A 20,578-nucleotide genomic window follows, 5' to 3' on the forward strand; every position below is an offset into this window, starting at 1 on the left:
GCTTCTGGTCTTTGGTATTTCTGAATCGCAGCCCATGTTGAACTTAGTCATTGCGTGACTGCTGTCCCCCAAGGATACCACGATTTACATTTTCTGTTCATTGTCAGGTCACTTGAAAATGTCAAGTCAGGATGAGCACTGCTTTGTGTGGCGCATTGAATCATGAAGCAATCGTACATTACATTTGTCAACTCTGACTCTAAACCATTTGGGTTATCCCAATTTATATTTGATTGATTGAAGTTAGTTGACGATTTTAACACTGAGATCAACCCATTGATTTTAAATGGATTATCAGCTGATCATAAATTTCTCTGCTTCAGTTCAATTTCTGATCCCAAGATCAGTTGCTGTTCCGAATAAAGCTTGAATGATCTTTCTAAGATTTTATTTGGCCAAAATTGTAATTAATCAAATAAATAATCGTCATTTGAATCTCCTAAACATACTTGTAATTTTATTTAATAGAACTCTCTGGAAAGTGTTAGTGTAGTTATGGGTTGACTATTTAATAAATGGGTGCAATTTCTTCAACTATATCGGAATATGAGCTATCATCATTCAATCAGTATATGGAACATGTTTTGGTATAAGTTAGCTGTCGTATTCGGCAATAGTATTCAGTGGTGACCAATTAGATGATTATTAAAAGTATCTGGTAAAGAAAAAAGTTTCCCTGATTCCAGTAGAAGTGGACTAGAGCAAAAGAAATCAGAAGTGAGAGAAAATTTAAAACAGAAAGTAAGAGAGAAAGGAGATGGGGAAACTTAGGGTTTTTTGCAACAGGTTCAGCCCTGGACTTTAAAGAAAAACTGTGAGATGTTATCATATACCCCATTCTAAAACAGTAACTTAACAAAAGAAATCCTAGAGTGCCCATCCAAATCTGTGATCGCGAAAAGTAATTACAGTGGGAAAGAAATAGTTCCATTTATTTTTGTTCACCTGATACCAATGGAAAGTGAGGTGCTGAATTAAGAGGAAACACTGGTACTTTTTTTTTTTTACATACACAGTTTTTAAAAAATTACCAGTTGTGATAGAGATGCATTCTCGTAGACTGGAATTCCTGTCTTATAGCATTATCATAATTTCATGCAAGTATTTTTTAAAATAATTAAGTTTCTGAAATTTGACAAGTTTCTCTCAAATTCAGACTTAACTTTTTCCTCCTTTGCACCAACACATTGCCCAATGTTATGCCAAGCTGTGGTCATTGTAGCACTCGAGGGTACAAATGCTTCACTAAAGACACCCAAGTTCCTCATTAATGTTTTTGTCTACTTTTCAGTATATGTTGTGGCGTAGCATATTTGCTATTTATTTTCTTAAGTCCGAGGAAACTTTTTTTTAAAGCCTCTTCTCAGAATATTGATTTTACTGGAAAATACTCCAGGTGAAAGGGTATTGCTGTTAGTTATTTGTTTCAGCTGCAGTTCTTAACAGAATTTGTAAAGTAAAGTAAAATTGGTATTTTCCCATTTGGTTACGTGTTAGATTTTCTTTCATGTTATAACTTTTTTAGCGCACATTATATTAAGTGTGCAGTACTTATTCTTGTAGGATTTGGAAGTACTTCTGGCTTTGGAAGTAATACTTCAGGCACCACCTCATTTGGATTTGGATCAGCCACTAAACCCTCAGGAAGCCTCAGTGCAGGTTTGTTTGTAATTTTGTATCTCAATGCTCAACCGTCCGTCAGTGCTCAACCTTCCGTCAATGATGGGCAGGAAATGATTTCAAGTAACTCATTTCTACATGGTATAACAGAAAGCATTTGAGTTTTCAAATGTGTTAATGAAAGACATGGAAGTTCAAATCCTAGATCCGAACTAATATGGTTCAGCTGCATTTGTACTATACATTTTGCATGGTACCAAAATTGCATTCAGTGATGCTAAATATTGTAGATTTACCTTATCCTGAAAATATTTGGGTAGTGTCATATAAGAAAAAACCTACTTGCTATTTGGGATAATTTGTCTCCAAGATGACATTTCAGTATTTGAGAACCTTTCGATTGACCAGACAGCCTGGCTCATGGATAGAACCTGTTATTGAGGACTGGAATTATTCCCGCTTGGCTTCAGGTGATCCTAAAAGCCAGTATCCTAAATGGTCGTGGCTGGATATGATACCAGAAGAGCACTGGTAAGGTTAAGATGTTGGGGCTTGAATCAGTTGAACTCCACCAGTGCTCCATTGCCCCCTTGAGGATCCTTAAACCTTGGCTTTTGTCGATCTGTGCCTACTTTGGGTTTAGGTATGTGGGGTATATACTTCTGAGGGCAGAACATATACATACCGGGCAAACAAAAGCCTTATGTGGATTTCTTAGTTTGACTTGGAGATTCATAGGGGAAATAAAGAGATATGGGAACAGGGTATGTACATGGAATTAGAACTACTGCTCATGTGGCAACTAAACACCAACAGTGACTGGTTGTGCCAAAGAGCCCATTTCTATGTTGTAATTTCTATGTAATTCCACATAATTAAGCATGGTAATGGGTTTGTATGGGTGCCAGGCAATATAATTCCTAAATACTAAAGAGTATGTTTTCCTCTGTTCATTCATGTTGGTGAAATGTAGACATTTTTAAATAGAGGAAAAAAATTGCTAAAAATGAATTTAGCATCAAACCAGATTTCTACACTCTGTTCTTGTGGTCTTACTGCAGGTGCAGAGGCATTCAAGTGTTACTAATCATTGCATTAAATGGAATGTGATTAGTATCATTCTGACTGCTTCTAAACAGTACTATTGCTTTGTCTTTTTGTTACGTTGAGAATTTGAAGCCCTTGATTTCCTCCTTCATTCTGCGCATCACGCACCTAATTAGGATTTAATACTCATCACATCGTGTCTAGACTGCTGGTCAGGGATATCCAGTTTGCGAATTTTCTGCAGTAGAAGCACTAATATGTGCTGATACTTGGTTTTCCAGCATCTCTTGCTGATTATTGCTTTCAGTGGAGCATCTGGGAGGCTCCGTCGTTGAAATTGAGAGGCCAGCCGACATGTAAGTTTTCACAACTTCCTTTCACTTAGTAATGGGGGAAAAATATTTTCCCATGAATCTTTTAAGGAAAGGGCAGTTGTAAGGCCACACCTGGGAGTAGTCCTTTAAGTGGTTTACACACAAACCCAAGTATTCAAAGCCATGTGCTACTATTTTGAGTAAAAATTCAGCTTTTAACTCATTGCCACTATGTGCAGTGAAATCGCTACCCCTAGGGTGACTTGTTTTTTTAAAGAAAGTTTTCAGCTCGTGTACTGTGTCTCTGAAACAAACAGATAATATTGCTGTAATAAAGCTACTCAAATGTCAGAAGTACTGCTATTACTGTTCTATTAACTCTAAACTACAAAATAAAAGTTAAATTTTTTAATATATTTTAAATTCTGCTCTTTTTTTAACTTATCACCTGCTTTCTCCTTGTTCGTGCCCTCCCATTTAAGAGTGGGAGTAACTTTCAAATATTTGGTGTTGATTGGCTTAAAATCTGCATTTGTAGCAGCTTTTAGCTGATCAGAACCCAAAATAATGGTGCTCGAGAATGACGCTTCACAGAATAGATCAAATCTGATGTGCTTTTATATGTAAAAACAGGTAGCAGCTGCCAACAGACCACCAAACACATTTACAACACATGAAGCAATAACATGCCAGGATAAGTAAAGTTATCTGCAGTACACAAAGAGCTAATGGCATGGGGCAGGATGTGGTGGAGAGGAGAATGTGAGGCAGAAGATGCCAGTCTGAAAATTATTGTGAACAATGTTATATGAACGCTTATTATGTTTGTACCAAATTTCTCTGGCTCCTATTTTACCAAAGTTGATTCCTCTTTCTGCTACTTTACCAGAGTTGTTAAACAATTCAATTCTGCATCTCCATTAAAATTAGTGAGAGGATAATTTTGTACAAGCCTATTAAGTGTTCGTATAACAACACTCAGAAATTTCCAGGCTCTATTTGCTTCTTTCTTCAATACATTCTCAAACACATTTGGCACATTTCTGAAAGTTGGTTAGTCCATTCTTCTTCAGAAATGTCTTTCAGATTAGCTTTGTTCTTGAGTGATTGATTGATTGGTTTCACTTTCATCTTGTCAAAAGTTACTAATTATACAGCTTAATCTTTTTGGGCACTGGAAAATGTTCTCAAAATATGCAGAACTCTTCGGGTTATGTTAAACTGGAAACGGTTGTGCTTTTAGCAGAAAAAGTCTGGACAATTTACCAAGGTACTTCAGAGGTTTACAGACCATCCCTTAATGAACAGAATTTATCTTAAAAACAGTACTTTTAATTGTGTCCCCATACCATGAACATTTTACATATTTTCTTCAGTTAGGACCAGCCACTTTTCATGGAAAGCACCCTTCCTTGCAAATTGTCTGCTGGGATAAAATTAAACTTGGTTTCAAGATAGTAGTAAAATTATACTCCAGAAATTAATAGATTTAATGTATTTTAAACAGTCTAGACATCAAGGCCCTTTTTGAGATTTAAGAAATTATGATTAACAATAGAATTTCTTTGTTTTTAGTTGACTTTTAGTTTAAATAGCAAATGTTGGTGACATTGTTGAAGGTACTGATGTGACCGAGTTTTAAGACCAACAGTACCAGGAAGCTGAATTCACATTTGTAGAGATACACCCATTAAACCTAATTGCATTTCATCAATAATTCTGTTAATTCATCTAGTTTGCTCAATTGGGCCGAGTGACTTCTAAACCACTATCCAGTGGGTGTTGTTGATGTCACTATTTTGACAGAAACAAAAGGATGGCAGCCTTAATCATATTTATAGTCCTTTTTCCCCAGATGTGATCTCCCCTACTCTTCCTGGTATACAATCCATGGGCTTTGGGTGTTATTTTTATGTGAGCCCAGATGGTAAGTGTCAACAACCTATTTGACCTTGCCTGGGATCCACATATGTGCAGATTCAGCAGGGATCACTGCAACTGGAGAGGAAACCGGGGCTGATTTTCACCTCCCTAATTCGTGGATGCTGGGGCAAATTGTAGCATTTCTGCCACCTCCTCAGCTAAGATCAACGTAACTCGGCACAATCCAGATTAAAAAGCTGGCACCTTCCTAGTCTGAATAAAAAGCAAAAAAAAACACACACTGAAAATGCTGGAAAGATGTAGCAGGTTAGTTAGCATCTACAGAAGAGAACAGATCGTTCTGGTCTGTGTGGCTTAGCTGTTCATTGGATAAACTCATTGAGTCATCAGCAGAGCTTAACCACAATTCTTAACATCATTTGATTTAAAAAAATTAAATAGGATCTTTTGATTTTTTTTGCATTTTTATTTTCTAGTCACTGTCCACATTGAGGAAACCTATATGATCAGCATGAGTGATGGAAATTGCAAATCCATTTAAACATATGGAGCTGTGTTTATTTTGTAAGAATGATACACACCCAGATAGGTCACATTTTTCAACCCAAGTGTCGCGCCTAATTAGTGACCGTTGCTAAATGTGTGCAGGCCATTTTTACAAATATCACTGATTATTTACTAGTTTTAATTCTATGTTCCTATTTTTCCTACAGTTATTCAACCATTTTCATTAGGGAAACCATAATTGTGCATGCAGTTGATTTGGATTTTCTAATTAGATGACTTTTCTTGTTAGTGTTCTTTTTCCTGCATTGGTGTATAATAGCTTTTTTTCTATTGTGGTTAGCTTCTATCCACAATACTATAAGCTGCCTCCTGAGTATTACCATATACTCAGCCCTTTTACCTTAGTTATTGGTAGATAACATTTTTGAATGCTCTTTTTGTACCAAAGCCACTCTTTTTAATTATATTTGTGCATATTATGATGCAGTTGAGATCAATTGTTGTGATTAAGAATTACATTAAGTATTAAAGATTGGTCATTAGTGCAAGCACAGTTTGCCTGTAGTTTTCAGCTATTGCATCTGTTAAAATACTTCAGTCTGAAATTATGAAAGTGGAGGTTCCTCTCCTCACTATTTTAGCAGCAGTTTTAACATATTTATTTTGACCGGGTTAACTGTGTCAAAAACAGTGGAGAAGAATTTTGGATGAATGCATTAAGCATTTCCCTGTTCATATTGCACAGCATAATTTCAGGGCCCTTAAGTGGTAAGTAAATGATTAGAGTTGCTGTATGATGCTATCTTAATATTTAATGCTAAAGCAGAACTGATGGAAGTAGGCAAGTCCAGATCTTGCACTGAGGGTATTTGTTTCAAATAGTTCTGTTTAAAACTGAACTAGTCTGAACCATTGAAACTTACAGAAGCTATTTGGTATTGGTGGTTTCAAAACTACATGATTTATGAACTAATTAATTGCAGTTCAAAAAAAAAACTATCATGTTGGTCATTCAAGCTCCTAAGTCCAGCAATATTTATCATGCCAATATATACAGTATATATTTAACTTGCCTTTGGGTTATTATCTCAAGTATTCAAAACTTCAAATAATGAAACCAGTTCTATAGAATACTGGAAAAAAAAAAGTGTGCGCTTTTTACAACATATTTGTGAACACCATTTTGTATTCACAAGCCAAATCTGTTCAGTACTGTGATTTCATTTTTAGTACTTTAATGCCTGCAGTTTTGCAAAACCGAGAATGGATACAAGAAAGTTGCCATAACCTGTTGATTTACTTGAATATTTGTCAATCTAACACTTCATGAAAAGTTTTTGTTTTTATTTTCCTGTGCAAGGGTTTGGCAGCTCAACTACATCTGGATTTAACTTCAATAATCCTGGGATCACAGCGTCTGCTGGCCTGACCTTTGGTGTGTCCAATCCTTCAACATCAGGCTTTGGCAGTAATCTAGGGGGACAACTTCTGCAACTGAAGAAACCTCCACCTGGAAACAAGCGAGGCAAAAGATAGGGAATTGTCAGTGTGAGGGGGAACAACATATTTTCTTAAATTAGGCATGACTCATGTGGTTCTATGTCCTAAATATGTTTTTTAATCACTGTAGATAGAAAACTACCAACAAATAGAACGTTTATATTTCAGCAGGTGAGCTTTAATCAGAAATTCCTCAGTTTCCAGTAGGATTCTGATATCAATCAGTTTTCACAATTGAAGGTTATATTTTTGAAAGTAAAGCAAGATGGATTGTGTACCTAGATAATTTCATAAATACAAAGCATAAATGGATAGTGTATCTGTTTTCTACTTCAGGAATTCGTTACAAACTTGTCTAAGAACAGCTGCTATGTAAGTGAATTTGAACTATGGGTGTTGCAGATGTCTGCATAACTGAAAAATGGAAACTCATTTGTGTCAAGTCAGTGACGTACATGTTTTAATATGGAAATTCACAGCAATCATAGCCTTTAAACATTGCACTTTTTATACAATATTAGGTACTGCCCAATATTTGTCTTTGTAGTAAGAAAGTTAGAATGTCATACTTTTGATAAAGTTATCAAGGTACTTTGGGTGAAAGCTTTAGTAGTGGTGACTTTCCTTTAATATATAGTTAATGTCTATTTTTGTAAGATTAGAGGATACTGCTATTGAATGCCTTTATTCGCGAGGGAGAAAGTTGAGATATGTTGAGTTGGATGAGGTTGTTGGGGAATGTCACTGATGTCCTGAATTTCATTAAGTATGTATTAGCATGTGGAGCTGCATTGTGCAGAATCGATCTGATTCATCTTTGTGATTTTTGAAAGCCAGATCTTTTGAAAATTGTTTTCTTTTGTTTCTTTGTGACTTCAAGTTATTTATACATTTATTTCAAAACTGTCGTGAAATAGTCATTAATATGACAATGTATTTGAAGATTGTTGTAAGTTTTGGGTGAGAAGAAAATTGAACTGTATTTGGGGGAAAATGTTAATTTGATTAAAATAAAGCAACTTTCACAAGTTTTGTCATGCTGCATTTTTTTAAACATAACCTACTGCTAAAACAAGGAATACTGATGCTACTGAGCAGACAAGCTGTCGTTATTATAACATAACAGTGGACTTCTGCAACTTCACCTGCATATGGCCCATTGCAGCATATTCTCTTGAAAAAGAAAATTGCCACTTGGGTTGTTTAATAAGTTTGTCAAAACTACAATACATCTTTCTCCACTTGAAGACCAATATAGAAATTTGTTTCCCAGGAAACCTCAATTATTTCAATTCTGCAACACTATCCTAGATCCTGGATGAGCCCATGTTTCTGGCTCAAAAAAGGGAGGATTGGATGCTTAATATTCCTGGGTACAAGGTATTCAGGACAGAGAGGGAAGGGGGGAAAAAAGGGGGATAGCAGTTTGGATTAAGAAAAATATAACTGAGCTAGAGACTGGGATCAAAGATGGAATCTATTTGGTTGGAGTTGATGAACAATAAATGAGTTATTACACTACTTGGTGTACTTTATAGGCCACCAAATAGTGGAAAGGAGATAGAGGAGCAGATTTGCAAAGGGATTAGGAGAGGTGCAAGAACTATAGTAATAATGGGAGTCTTTAACTATCCAATCTTGAATGGGGCAGTGATTGTGTTAAGGGGAGGAATTTCTGAATTGTGTTCGGGAGAATTTTCTTGATCAGTATTTTTCCTGCCCAACAAGGAAGGAGGCATTGCTAGGTCTAGCCCAAGGGAATGAAGTGAGTCAAGTGGAGAATGTCACAGTTGGAGAGCATCTCGGGAATAGTAATCATTGTATCATAAGGTTTAAATTAGTTACGGTGAAGGACAAGGAGCAATGTAGAATAAAAATATTTAACTGGAGGAGGGCTAATTTCAGCGAATTGAGGAGGAATCTGGCCCCAGTAAATTGGAGTCATAGACTGCCATGCAAAAATGTAATGGAGCAATGGGTGGCGTTTAAAGAGGAGATAGTTCGGGTACTGGCTAGGTACATTCCTACAAGGGGGAAAGGGAAGGCAACCAAAGCCAGAGCTGCCTGGATGATGGAGTTGGAGAGTATGATGAAGCAGAAAAAAGGGACGCATGACTGATGTTAGCTTGATAACACAGGGGAGAATCAGGCTGAATATTTAAAAAGTGCAGAGGAGGTGGAAAAAGAAATGAGGGGAAAAAGAGAAAGTACGAGATTAGAATGGCGGCTAATATAAAAGGGAATCCAAATGTCTTGTATAGTCATATTAACAGTAAAAAAGAGTTGTCTGAGCAGTGGGGCCGATTAGGGACCAAAATGGATAACTATTGGTGGAGGCAGAAGGCATAGCTGAGGTACTAAATGAGCACTTTGCATTTGTGTTTACCAGGGAAGAGGACTTTGGCCAAGCCATGGTAAACATCATCATTATAGGAAGTCTCTCATATTGAGGATGACTTGCTTCCACACCAAAAAGGGATGAGTTCGCAGGTGTTTCAATTAAGGACCTAATATTCCAGGTCCCGAACTACATGTTTAAAAAGTGGAAGATGCCTGTGCGTGGATTTTTTTTAATGTGTAGTGGCCGTTGCACACCAACCATAATCAATTATGGTTAACGAGGTTGTTGGGATACTGGATAAGATTTTAAAAAATAGAGGAGGTGCTAGATAGTGGTCATTAAAGTGGAGAAATCACCTGGTCCAGATGGGATGCATCCTAGGTTGCTGAGGGAAGTAAGGGTAGTCAGGCTAAGTGAGTTGGCAAAAATTTGGCACATGGAGTATAATGTTGGAAAGTGTGAGGACATGCACTTTGGCAGAAAAAATCAAAGAGCAGGTTATTATTTAAATGGAGAGAGATTACAAAGTGCTGCAATACAGCGGGACCTGGGGATACTTATGCAAGAAGTACAAAAGGATAGTATGCAGGTACAGCAAGTGATCTGGAAGGCCAATGGAATCTTGGCCTTTATCGCAAAGGGGATGGAGTATAAAAGCAGGGAAGTCTTGCTACAGTTGTACAGGGTATCGTGAGGCCAAATCTGGAATACTGTGCAGTTTTGGTTTCCATATTTACAAAAGGATATACTTGCTTTGGAGGCAGTTCAGAAAAGGTTCACAAGGTTGATTCCAGAGATGAGGGGGTTGTCTTATGAGGAAAGGTTGAGTAGGTTGGGCCTCTACTCATTGGAATTTATAAGAATGAGAGGTGATCTTATGAAACATATAAGATTATGAGGGGGCTTGACAAGGTGGATGCAGAGAGGATGTTTCCACTGATGGGGGAGACTAGAACTAGAGGGCAAAATCTTAGAATAAGGGGCCGCCCATTTAAAACTGAGATGAGAAATTTCTTCTCTGAGGGTTGTGGATCTGGAACTCACTGCCTCAGAGAGCTGTGGAAGCTGAGACGTTGAATACATTTAAGACCGAAATAGACAGTTTCTTAAACGATAAGGGGTTATGGGGAGCGGGCAGGGAAGTGGTCCTGAATCCATGATCGGATCAGCCATGATTGTATTGAATGGCGGATCAGGCTCGAGGGGCTGTATGGCCTACTCCTGCTCCTATTTCTTATATTCTTATGTAAAATGTGGAGGTGCGGGCCACAATCTTCCAATCCTCCTTAGATACAGAAGTGGTGCCAAAGAACTGGAAGATTGCAAATATTACATCCTTGTTCAAAAAGGGGGAAAAGGATAAACCTAGCAATTACAGGCCAGTCCATTTAACAATGGTGGTGGGAAAGCTTTTAGAAACCATAATCCAGGAGAAAATTAACAGCCACTTGGACAAGCATGGACTAATAAAGGTGAGCCAGCAGGGATTTGTTGAGCATAACTTGTGTTTTACTAACTTGATTGAGTTTTTTGATGAGGTAAGAGGGTGGATGAGGGCAGTGACTTTTGAAAAGGGATTTGATGAAGTATCACATACTAGGCTTGTTAGGAAAATTGAAGCCCATTGGATAAAAAGAGCAGTAGCAACATAGATACAAAATTGGCTAAGGGATAGAAAACAGAGTTGTGGTGGAATGGATGTTTTTTGGACCAGAGAGAGGTATACAGTGGCTGAAAATCCCTTCAGTTTTTGATATACAATAATGACTTGGGGGTACTGGGCACAATTTTTTAATTTGCAGATGACACAAAACTTGGAAGTTTAGTCAACAGTGAGGAAGATAATAATAGACTTTAGGAAGACATGGACAGGCTGGTGGAATGGGTGGACACATGGCAGAATGAGGAGAGACCATACACACTAAATGGTACAAATTTAAAGGGGGTGCAAGAACAGAGAGACCTGGGTGTACTGGTGCACAAATCTTTGAAAGCGTATAAGATCCTGGGCTTTATAAATAGAGGCATAGAATACAAAAGCCAGGAAGTTATGCTAAACCTATATAAAACACTAGTTCGGCCACAGCTGAAGTATTGTGTCCAATTCTAGGCACCACACTTTAGGAAGGATGTGAGGGCTTTGGAGAGGGTACAGAAGAGATTTACTAGAATGGTTCCAGGGATGAGGGATTACAGTTATGTAGATAGATTCGATTAGAGAAGCTGGGGTTCTTGGAGCAGAGAAGGTTGAGGAGATTTGATAGAGGCGTTTAAAATCATGACTGATTAGATAAGAGTCAATAAAGAGAAACTTCCTAATGGCGGAAGGGTCGATAACGAGGGCATTTAAGGTGATTGGCAAAAGAACCAGAGGCGACATGGAGTGCACTGCCTGATAGGGTGGTGGAAACTGATTCAATAGTAGCCTTCAAAAGGGAATTGTATAAATACTTGAAGGAGAAAAAAATTGCAGTGATACTGGGAAAGAGTGGGACTAACTGGATTGCTTTTCAAAAAAGCTAGCGTAGACTCAATGTGCCGAATAGCCTCCTTCTGTGCTGTACTATTCCCTGTTCTAAACTGCTAGATTATATATATTTTATTCTTGATGAATTTTCATTGGATTCCTACAATGGTGTCAGCAGTGGTCCTAATACTGAAGGGAACGCCACTGTATACCTCCCTCCAGTCTGAAAAACAGCTATACAGACATCTCAACGCTTATAGGATTGACTTATTGCAGTTTATGATTATGAAACTACGTTTGGATTGAAATTCTGAAGGCTATCTCAGAGTTTAGTCTCCAAATCTCAGGGGTCTACAAAAAGGCCATGGAACCCCTATTTTCACAAAAGTATCTTGAATCCAGAATTTAAGCACCTTCTGAATTGTACCACAAGAATGAAGAATTTTGCAGCCTAGCTGCTAATACGATACACCAGACCACTGGCCTTCTGTTGACTCTAGCTCAACAAGACACAGTCGGAGAAAGGCTAGTAAAGTTGATAAATCAGAATGAATATAATACTTAAGCAGGGGAGATAATTGTGAAGTTAATTCCCAAAATGAAATGATTATAGTACCACGTTATGGACTTTTTCCTTTACGTATGATTTTCTCCCCTTTATATGCTTTTTTCCTCCTTGTTCTGTATGAAAAAACATAAGGAGCAGGAGTAGCCCATACAGCCCCTCAAGCCTGCTCCGCCATTCAGTAAGATCATGACTGATCATTGACCTCAACTCCACTTTCCCGCCCGATCCTCATATCCCTTGATTCCCCTATAGTCCAAAAATCTGTCGATCTCAGCCTTAAATATACCCAATGACTGAGCATCCACAACCCTCTGGTAATGCCACTGTACTAGCCTCTGCCCAGCACTTTCCTGTACCTTTGAGCTAAAGATCAGAAACTTGTCATTTCAAATATCACAGGAAAGCAGCTTTTGTTTCACTACTCTGTTCTTGTATTCTGCAAGCCTTAGCTTGGTGCTAGCATCCTTGCCTCTAAACCAGATGGTTGTGCGGTTCAAACTCCACACTCCTGAATTTGAGTACTTAATATAGGCTGCCACTTCAGTGCAGTACTGAGAGAATTGCACTGTCAAGAGGGATTGGATAGGATGTTGAACCAAAGCCCCGTCTACCTGCTCAGGTAGACACAAAAGATCCCATCATACTACTCTAAAAGCAGGCTGGTTCTCCTAGTGTCTGTCCAAGATTTGTCCCTCAACTAACATTACCAACATCAGATTAGTTGCTTATTCATCCCATTACTGTTTGTGGGACCTTGTGTGAATAATTAAAAAGTAATTCATTGGCTGTAAGCTGCTTTGAGATGTCTGAAGGACATGAATGATGCTACAAAAATAACTAAAATATCTACTTGCATTATAAGGTGCAGCCACCAGTTATTTCTCTGGAAACCACTTGTGTGAATTTCATTCGTAATTTCATTGAGAGTCATACTTCAGGTAATGCTTCAGTAAAGCATTTATCAAGATAAGTATGTTGTCTTCGCATAATTTTGACGTAGTACAAGCATACATTTATTTTTACGGCTGTAACTTTTCAAATACAATATACTGAAAATATTTTGATACTAGTGTTAATGATGCATAACCACCTATATCATGATTTGTAACCAAATTGCAGTAATTATGTGGCTATTATGCCAATGTTTATAAATACATGAATTTATACTGCCAGTTACCTTTTTAATTAAGTTTGGAAACGAGAATAACTAGTTTATTGCATTTTTTGGCATAGATGACGTTTTGCAGTAGTCATTTGATAAAAATTATCTTGCAAAACAATGTTAGCACATGAAAAAACAGAAAAACTAAATATAGATTGTTTAAATGATTGGGCAAAAAGGTGGCAGCTAGAGTATAATGTGGGAAAGTGAGAAATTATTCACTTTGGCAGGAAGAATAGAAAAGCAGAATATTTTTTTAAAAGGGAGAAACTAGCAAATCTTGGGAATCAGGGATTTGGATGTCCTTGTACACGAAATCACAGAAAATTAACATGCAGTGCGTGCAGCAAGCAATTAGGAAGGCAAATGGTATGTTTGCCTTTATTGCAAGTGGGTTGCAGTATAAGAATAAGGGACTCTTGCTGCATTTATCTAGGGCTTTGGTGAGACCACACCTGGAGTACTGTGTACAGTTTTTGTCTTACCCAAGGAAGGATATATTTGCCTCAGAAGGGATGCAACAAAAGTTCACCAGATTGATTCCTGGGATGAGAGGGTTGTCCATTGAGAGATTTAGTAGAATGGGCCTGTATTCTTTGAAGTTTAGAAGAATGAGAGGTAATCTCATTGAAACGTATAACATTATTATACGGCTTGATAGGATAGATTCTGAGAGGCTGTTTCCCCTGGATAGAGTGTCTAGGCATCATAGAAACATAGAAAATAGGTGCAGGAGTAGGCCATTCGGCCCTTCTAGCCTGCACCGCCATTCAATGAGTTCATGGCTGAACATGCAACTTCAGTACCCCATTCCTGCTTTCTCGCCATACCCCTTGATCCCCCTAGTAGTAAGGACTTCATCTAACTCCTTTTTGAATATATTGGCCTCAACAACTTTCTGTGGTAGAGAATTCCACAGGTTCACCACTCTCTGGGTGAAGAAGTTTCTCCTCATCTCGGTCCTAAATGGCTTACCCCTTATCCTTAAACTGTGACCCCTGGTTCTGGACTTCCCCAACATTGGGAACATTCTTCCTGCATCTAACCTGTCTGAACCCATCAGAATTTTAAACGTTTCTATGAGGTCCCCTCTCATTCTTCTGAACTCCAGTGACTACAAGCCCAGTTGATCCAGTCTTTCTTGATATGTCAGTCCCGCCATCCCGGGAATCAGTCTCGTGAACCTTCGCTGCACTCCCTCAATAGCAAGAATGTCCTTCCTCAAGTTAAGAGACCAAAACTGTACACAATACTCCAGGTGTGGCCTCACCATAGTCTCAGGATAAGGGCTCAATCATTTAGGACTGTGATGAGGATAAATTTCTTCACTCAGCTGTGAATTTTTGGAATTCTCTACCTCAGGCCTGTGACTGCTCAGTCGCTGGATATGTTCAAGACTGAGATCGATAGATTTTTGGGCCATAATAAAATCAAGTGATATGGGGATAGGGCAGGAAAGTGGAGTTGAGGTTCATCCATGATCTTATTGAATCATGGAGCAGGCTCGAGAGACCATATGGTCTATTTTTATTGCTATTTCTTATGTTCTTCTATTCAGGCCTAATATCTCAGTTCATTGTACATTTCCAGCCATATTAAGATACTTTGCATTCATTGTAAAGGTATTGTGGTGTGCTACTAGTCCCATGACTCCTAGATCACTTGACAATGGTAACACCAAGGCATGGGGCTCTTGGCTTGGAAACCAGAGTGCAAACCCAGCTTCTATTTGCTTCATCTTCCACTCGGGGGCGAACTTGTCACTTCCAGGCTCAGACAAGTTGTTTGGAGTGGGGAAAAAACATTAACAGCTCCCTTCCTGCATTGCTCAAGCGCCAAGCACAACAGAGGATTAACATTCATTCTTTTTGTGGGAATGATTACAAGTTAGTACAAGAGTTGGGATTGGGATTGAATTTTGATTGGTGAGAACAAAAAGTTGTAGAAGTTAAGTGAAAAATATCTATTTCTGTGCTAGTTTGTCTCGGTGTAAGAGGCACATTCCTACAACTCCCAAATTAAATTTTCCTCTAAGAATAAATGCAAATATACAATTTTCTTTGAAGGGGAGAGGAAATTTATGTCCACACACAAATTCAGAGCCACAGAAGAAATCTTGATGAAAGAATGGTGCAACAGGTGAGAAGAACATGGACGTTTAATAATCCAGCTGTTGATTTGCTCCTTCAAGTAGTGGTCAAAAACTGGATATGCTGTTGGAGCAGAGGGGCATTTCCTGCATAGGAGAGTCATTGCAATATGTGAGAGGAGTTGGGCCAAAGGCTAAATGCAATGTTTAGCTTACAAAAAACTGGGAAAGAGGAAAAAGATTGACAGCCTAATGGATTTTGCCTAGTTAATATTCTCTAAATGACACAAATGGGCAGAATATGCATACAACAAAGAATTTCCTCTCAACCTATTACACCTTGACTAAGACCACATAGAAAACACTCATCCAACCTTATAGCTCTTTTGTATGTTCACATGCATGCAAATTTAGCTGCAGAATAATCTTTCTACCTTCCAGTAAAATAGGGAGCGATTGTCACACTTCATCTATAAAGCAGGCTTCCAACAAAACCTTCAGGACTTGACCATGTAATCTTGGCTGACACTTCCGTGCAGTATTGTCTGAGGTGCCATTTTTCTGATGAGCTGTCAAACCAAGGTCCCGAATACACTCAGGTGGATGTAAAAGATCCCATGGCACTATTTGAAGAAGAATAGGGAATATTTATCCCTCAACAAATATCACTAAAACAGTTTAATTGATTATTATCACATTGCTGTTTTTTGACCTTGCTGTGTGCAAATTGGCTGCCACGTTTCCTTACAATGACTACACTTCAAAAGTACTTAATTGGCTGCAAAGCACTTTGGTATGTCCAATAAATCCAAGGTTGCCCTATTGATCTAACTGTTTGGGAAAAAGATGGAGAGAGGTCACATTCAGCACTTCTCAAATACACCTTCACTTCTCAAGCAGTAACATTTATAGTGTATGTAGAGATTTCTGTGTGCTGAATTATTCTACCCCTGCCTGAAGGGGATAGTGGGGCTAACAAGAAAGGGATGACAAAGGTAAGTTCCACAATTCAAAAATGAATTTTAAGAACGACTGAAAAATAGCTTACTGCAGTAGAATTATTTTTAATTAATTCATATTTGCATTTACATAGCAATGCTGAAATGTATCAAGACATTTAGAATAATAGAATCATCAAACTTTACAGCACAAAAGGAGGTATTTTGACCCATCACACCTGTGTAGTTCTTTGAAAGATGTTATTCACTTAGACATATTCCCAACCCTTTTCACTATACCCTCTCAAACTTTTCTTTTTCAACTATCTATCAGATCTTGCTTCCACCTCTGTTTCTGGAACGTTATGTCGGCAAACATGTTAGCACCAGCAATTCGATGAGTAACAGCTAATTTGTTTTTTGGTGATATTGATTGAGGGAGGAATGTTGTCTAGAACACTGGGAGAACATAAAGAACATAAGAAATAGGAGCAGGAGTAGGCCATTTGGCCCTTCGAGCCTGCTCCACCATTTAATAAGATCATGGCTGATCAGATCATGGACTCAGGTCCACTTCCCTGCCTGCTCCCCATAACGCTTCACTCCCTTATCGCTCAAAAATCTGTGTCTATCTCCATCTTAAATATATTCAATAACCCAGCCCCCACAGCTCTCTTGGGCAAAGAATTCCACAGATTTACGACCCTCCAAGAGAAGAAATTCCTCCTCATCTCAGTTCTAAATGGGCCACCCCTTATTGAAACTATGCCCCAGTTCTAGATTTTAAACGACAGCAAAGAATGAATAAGAAAGCAATAAAGAAAGGAAAGATAGATTACGAAAGTAAACTTGCGCAAAACATAAAAACAGATAGTAAAAGCTTTTACCGATATATAAAACGGAAAAGAGTGACTAAAGTAAATGTTGGTCCCTTAGAAGATGAGAAGGGGGATTTAATATTGGGAAATGTGGAAATGGCTGAGACCGTAAACAATTATTTTGCTTCGGTCTTCACAGTGGAAGACACAAAAACCATGCCAAAAATTGCTGGTCACGGGAATGTGGGAAGGGAGGACCTTGAGATAATCACTATCACTAGGGGGTTAGTGCTGGACAGGCTAATGGGACTCAAGATAGACAAGTCCCCTGGTCCTGATGAAATGCATCCTAGGGTATTAAAAGAGATGGCGGAAGTGAAAGCAGATGCATTCGTTATAATCTACCAAAATTCTCTAGACTCTGGGGAGGTACCAGCGGATTGGAAAGCAGCTAATGTAACGCTCTGTTTAAAAAAGGGGGCAGACAAAAGGCAGGTAACTATGGGCCGGTTAGTTTAACATCTGTAGTGGGGAAAATGCTTGAAGCTATCATTAAGGAAGAAATAGCGGGACATCTAGATAGGAATAGTGCAATCAAGCAGACGCAACATGGATTCATGAAGGGGAAATCATGTTTAACTAATTTACTGGAATTCTTTGAGGATATAACGAGCATGGTGGATAGAGGTGTACCGATGGATGTAGTGTATTTAGATTTCCAAAAGACATTCGATAAGGTGCCACACAAAAGGTTACTGCAGAAGATAAAGGTACGCAGAGTCAGAGGAAATGTATTAGCATGGATAGAGAATTGGCTAGCTAACAGAAAGCAGAGAGTCGGGATAAATGGGTCCTTTTCGAGTTGGAAATAAGTGGTTAGTGGTATGCCACAGGGATCGGTGCTGTGACCACAACTGTTTACAATATACATAGATGACCTGGAAGAGGGGACAGAGTGTAGTGTAATAAAATTTGCAGATGACACAAAGATTAGTGGAAAAGCGGGTTGTGTAGAGGACACAGAGAGGCTGCAAAGAGATTTAGATAGGTTAAGCGAATGGGCCAAGGTTTGGCAGATGGAATACAATGTCGGAAAATGTGTGGTCATCCACCTTGGGAAAAAAAAACAGTAAAAGGGAATATTATTTGAATGGGGAGAAATTACAACATGCTGCGGTGCAGAGGGACCTGGGGGTCCTTGTGCATGAATCCCAAAAAGTTTGTTTGCAGGTGCAGCAGGTAATCAGGAAGGCGAATGGAATGTGCGTGGAGAGGCGTGAGTTCCGGGGTCGGCGAGAGGCCTATAAAGGCCCAACACGGCAGCAGTCGGGAGCAGCGTCGGAAGTGCGTGGAGAGGCGTGAGTTCCGGGGTCGGCGACAGGCCTATAAAGGCCCAACGCGGTGGCAGTCGGGAGCAGCGTCGGAGGTGCGTGCAGAGGCGTGAGTTCCGGGGTCGGTGAGAGGCCTATAAAGGCCCAATGCAGCGGCAGTCGGGAGCAGCGTGAGGAGGTGCATGGAGAGGCGTGAGATCCGGGGTCGGCGAGAGGCCTATAAAGGCCCAACGCGGTGGCAGTCGGGAGCAGCGTGGCGAGGCATACTTGTGCAGCTACAGGGAGAAGGCAAAAAAGAAGTAGAAAGAAACAGAAAGGTGACGTCACAGCCAAGGGGGTAAGTGATTGGCTGGTGATTGGTGAGTAATTGTTCTTTTTTCTCTTCTATAACAGTGAGTAAACTTTAGCATTGTTGTTGCTTATCAAAGGGTTAAGGCATGGCAGGACAGCTCGGTCACGTGTTATGCTCCTCCTGTACCATGTGGGAACTCAGGGACGACTCCAGTGTTCCTGACGACTACGTGTGCGGGAAGTGTATCCGCCTCCAGCTCCTGACGGACCACGTTGCGGAGTTGGAGCTGAGGGTGGATTCACTCTGGAGCATCCACGATGCTGAGAATGACGTGAGTAGCACATGTAGCGAGTTGGTTGTACCGCAGGGAAAGGGTCCACAGCCAGATAGGGAATGGAAGACCAGCAGGAAGAGCAGTGCAAGGAAGGTAGTGCAGGGGTCCTCTGTGGTCATCCCCCTGCAAAACAGATACACTGCTTTGGGTACTGTTGGGGGGGATGACTCATCAGGGGAGGGCAGCAGCAGCCAAGTTCATGGCACCGTGGCTGGCTCTCTTGCACAGGAGGGCAGGAAAAAGAGTGGGAGAGCGATAGTGATAGGGGATTCAATTGTAAGGGGAATAGATAGGCGTTTCTGCGGCCGCAACCGAGACTCCAGGATGGTATGTTGCCTCCCTGGTGCAAGGGTCAAGGATGTCTCGGGGCGGGTACAGGACATTCTAAAAAGGGAGGGAGAACAGCCAGTTGTCGTGGTGCACATTGGTACCAACGACATAGGTAAAAAAAGGGATGAGGTCCTACGAAATGAATTTAAGGAGCTAGGAGCTAAATTAAAAAGTAGGACCTCAAAAGTAGTAATCTCGGGATTGCTACCAGTGCCACGTGGTAGTCAGAGTAGGAATCGCAGGATAGCGCAGATGAATACGTGGCTTGAGCAGTGGTGCAGCAGGGAGGGATTCAAATTCCTGGGGCATTGGAACCGGTTCTGGGGGAGGTGGGATCAGTACAAACCGGACGGTCTGCACCTGGGCTGTTGGGGAGGAGTTAAACTAATATGGCAGGGGGATGGGAACCAATGCAGGGAGACAGAGGGAAACAAAAAGGAGACAAAAGCAAAATACAGAAAGGAGATGAGGAAAAGTGGAGGGCAGAGAAACCCAAGACAAAGAACAAAAAGGAGCACTGTAAAGCAAAATTCTAAAAGGGACAAAGGGTGTTAAAAAAACAAGCCTGAAGGCTTTGTGTCTTAATGCAAGGAATATCCGTAATAAGGTGGATGAATTAACTGTGCAAATAGATGTTAACAAATATGATGTGATTGGGATTACGGAGACGTGGCTCCAGGATGATCAGGGCTGGGAACTCAACAACCACGGGTATTCAACATTCAGGAAGGATAGAATAAAAGGAAAAGGATGTGGGGTAGCATTGCTGGTTAAGGAGGAGATTAATGCAATAGTTAGGAAGGTCATTTAGCTTGGATGATGTGGAATCTATATGGGTAGAGCTGCAGAACACCAAAGGGCAAAAAACGGTAGTGGGAGTTGTGTACAGACCTCCAAACAGTAGTAGTGATGTTGGGGAGGGCATCAAACAGGAAATTAGGGGTGCATGCAATAAAGGTGCAGCAGTTATAATGGGTGACTTTAATATGCACATAGATTGGGCTAACCAAACTGGAAGCAATACGGTGGAGGAGGA

At 39.8% G+C, this 20,578-nt stretch overlaps 1 protein-coding gene across 2 annotated transcripts in view; it reads left to right on the forward strand.

Moving 5' to 3' along the window:
• Positions 1-7,882, forward strand: part of nup58 (nucleoporin 58) — a 69,862-nt gene extending 61,980 nt beyond the window's left edge. Inside the window, exons 15-16 of one of the 2 annotated variants that reach the window (XM_070892251.1) lie at positions 1,564-1,659; positions 6,733-7,882. In XM_070892251.1, the coding sequence (XP_070748352.1) occupies positions 1,564-1,659; positions 6,733-6,908 (272 nt within the window). In that variant the 3' untranslated portion in view covers positions 6,909-7,882. The remainder of the gene's footprint in view (positions 1-1,563; positions 1,660-6,732) is intronic. The other variant, XM_070892252.1, reaches the window with a different exon arrangement.
• The last annotated feature ends 12,696 nt before the right edge of the window (positions 7,883-20,578 follow it).

This window comes from Pristiophorus japonicus, chromosome 10 (assembly GCF_044704955.1).
Source record: "Pristiophorus japonicus isolate sPriJap1 chromosome 10, sPriJap1.hap1, whole genome shotgun sequence".
Taxonomy (NCBI): Eukaryota; Metazoa; Chordata; class Chondrichthyes; family Pristiophoridae; genus Pristiophorus; species Pristiophorus japonicus.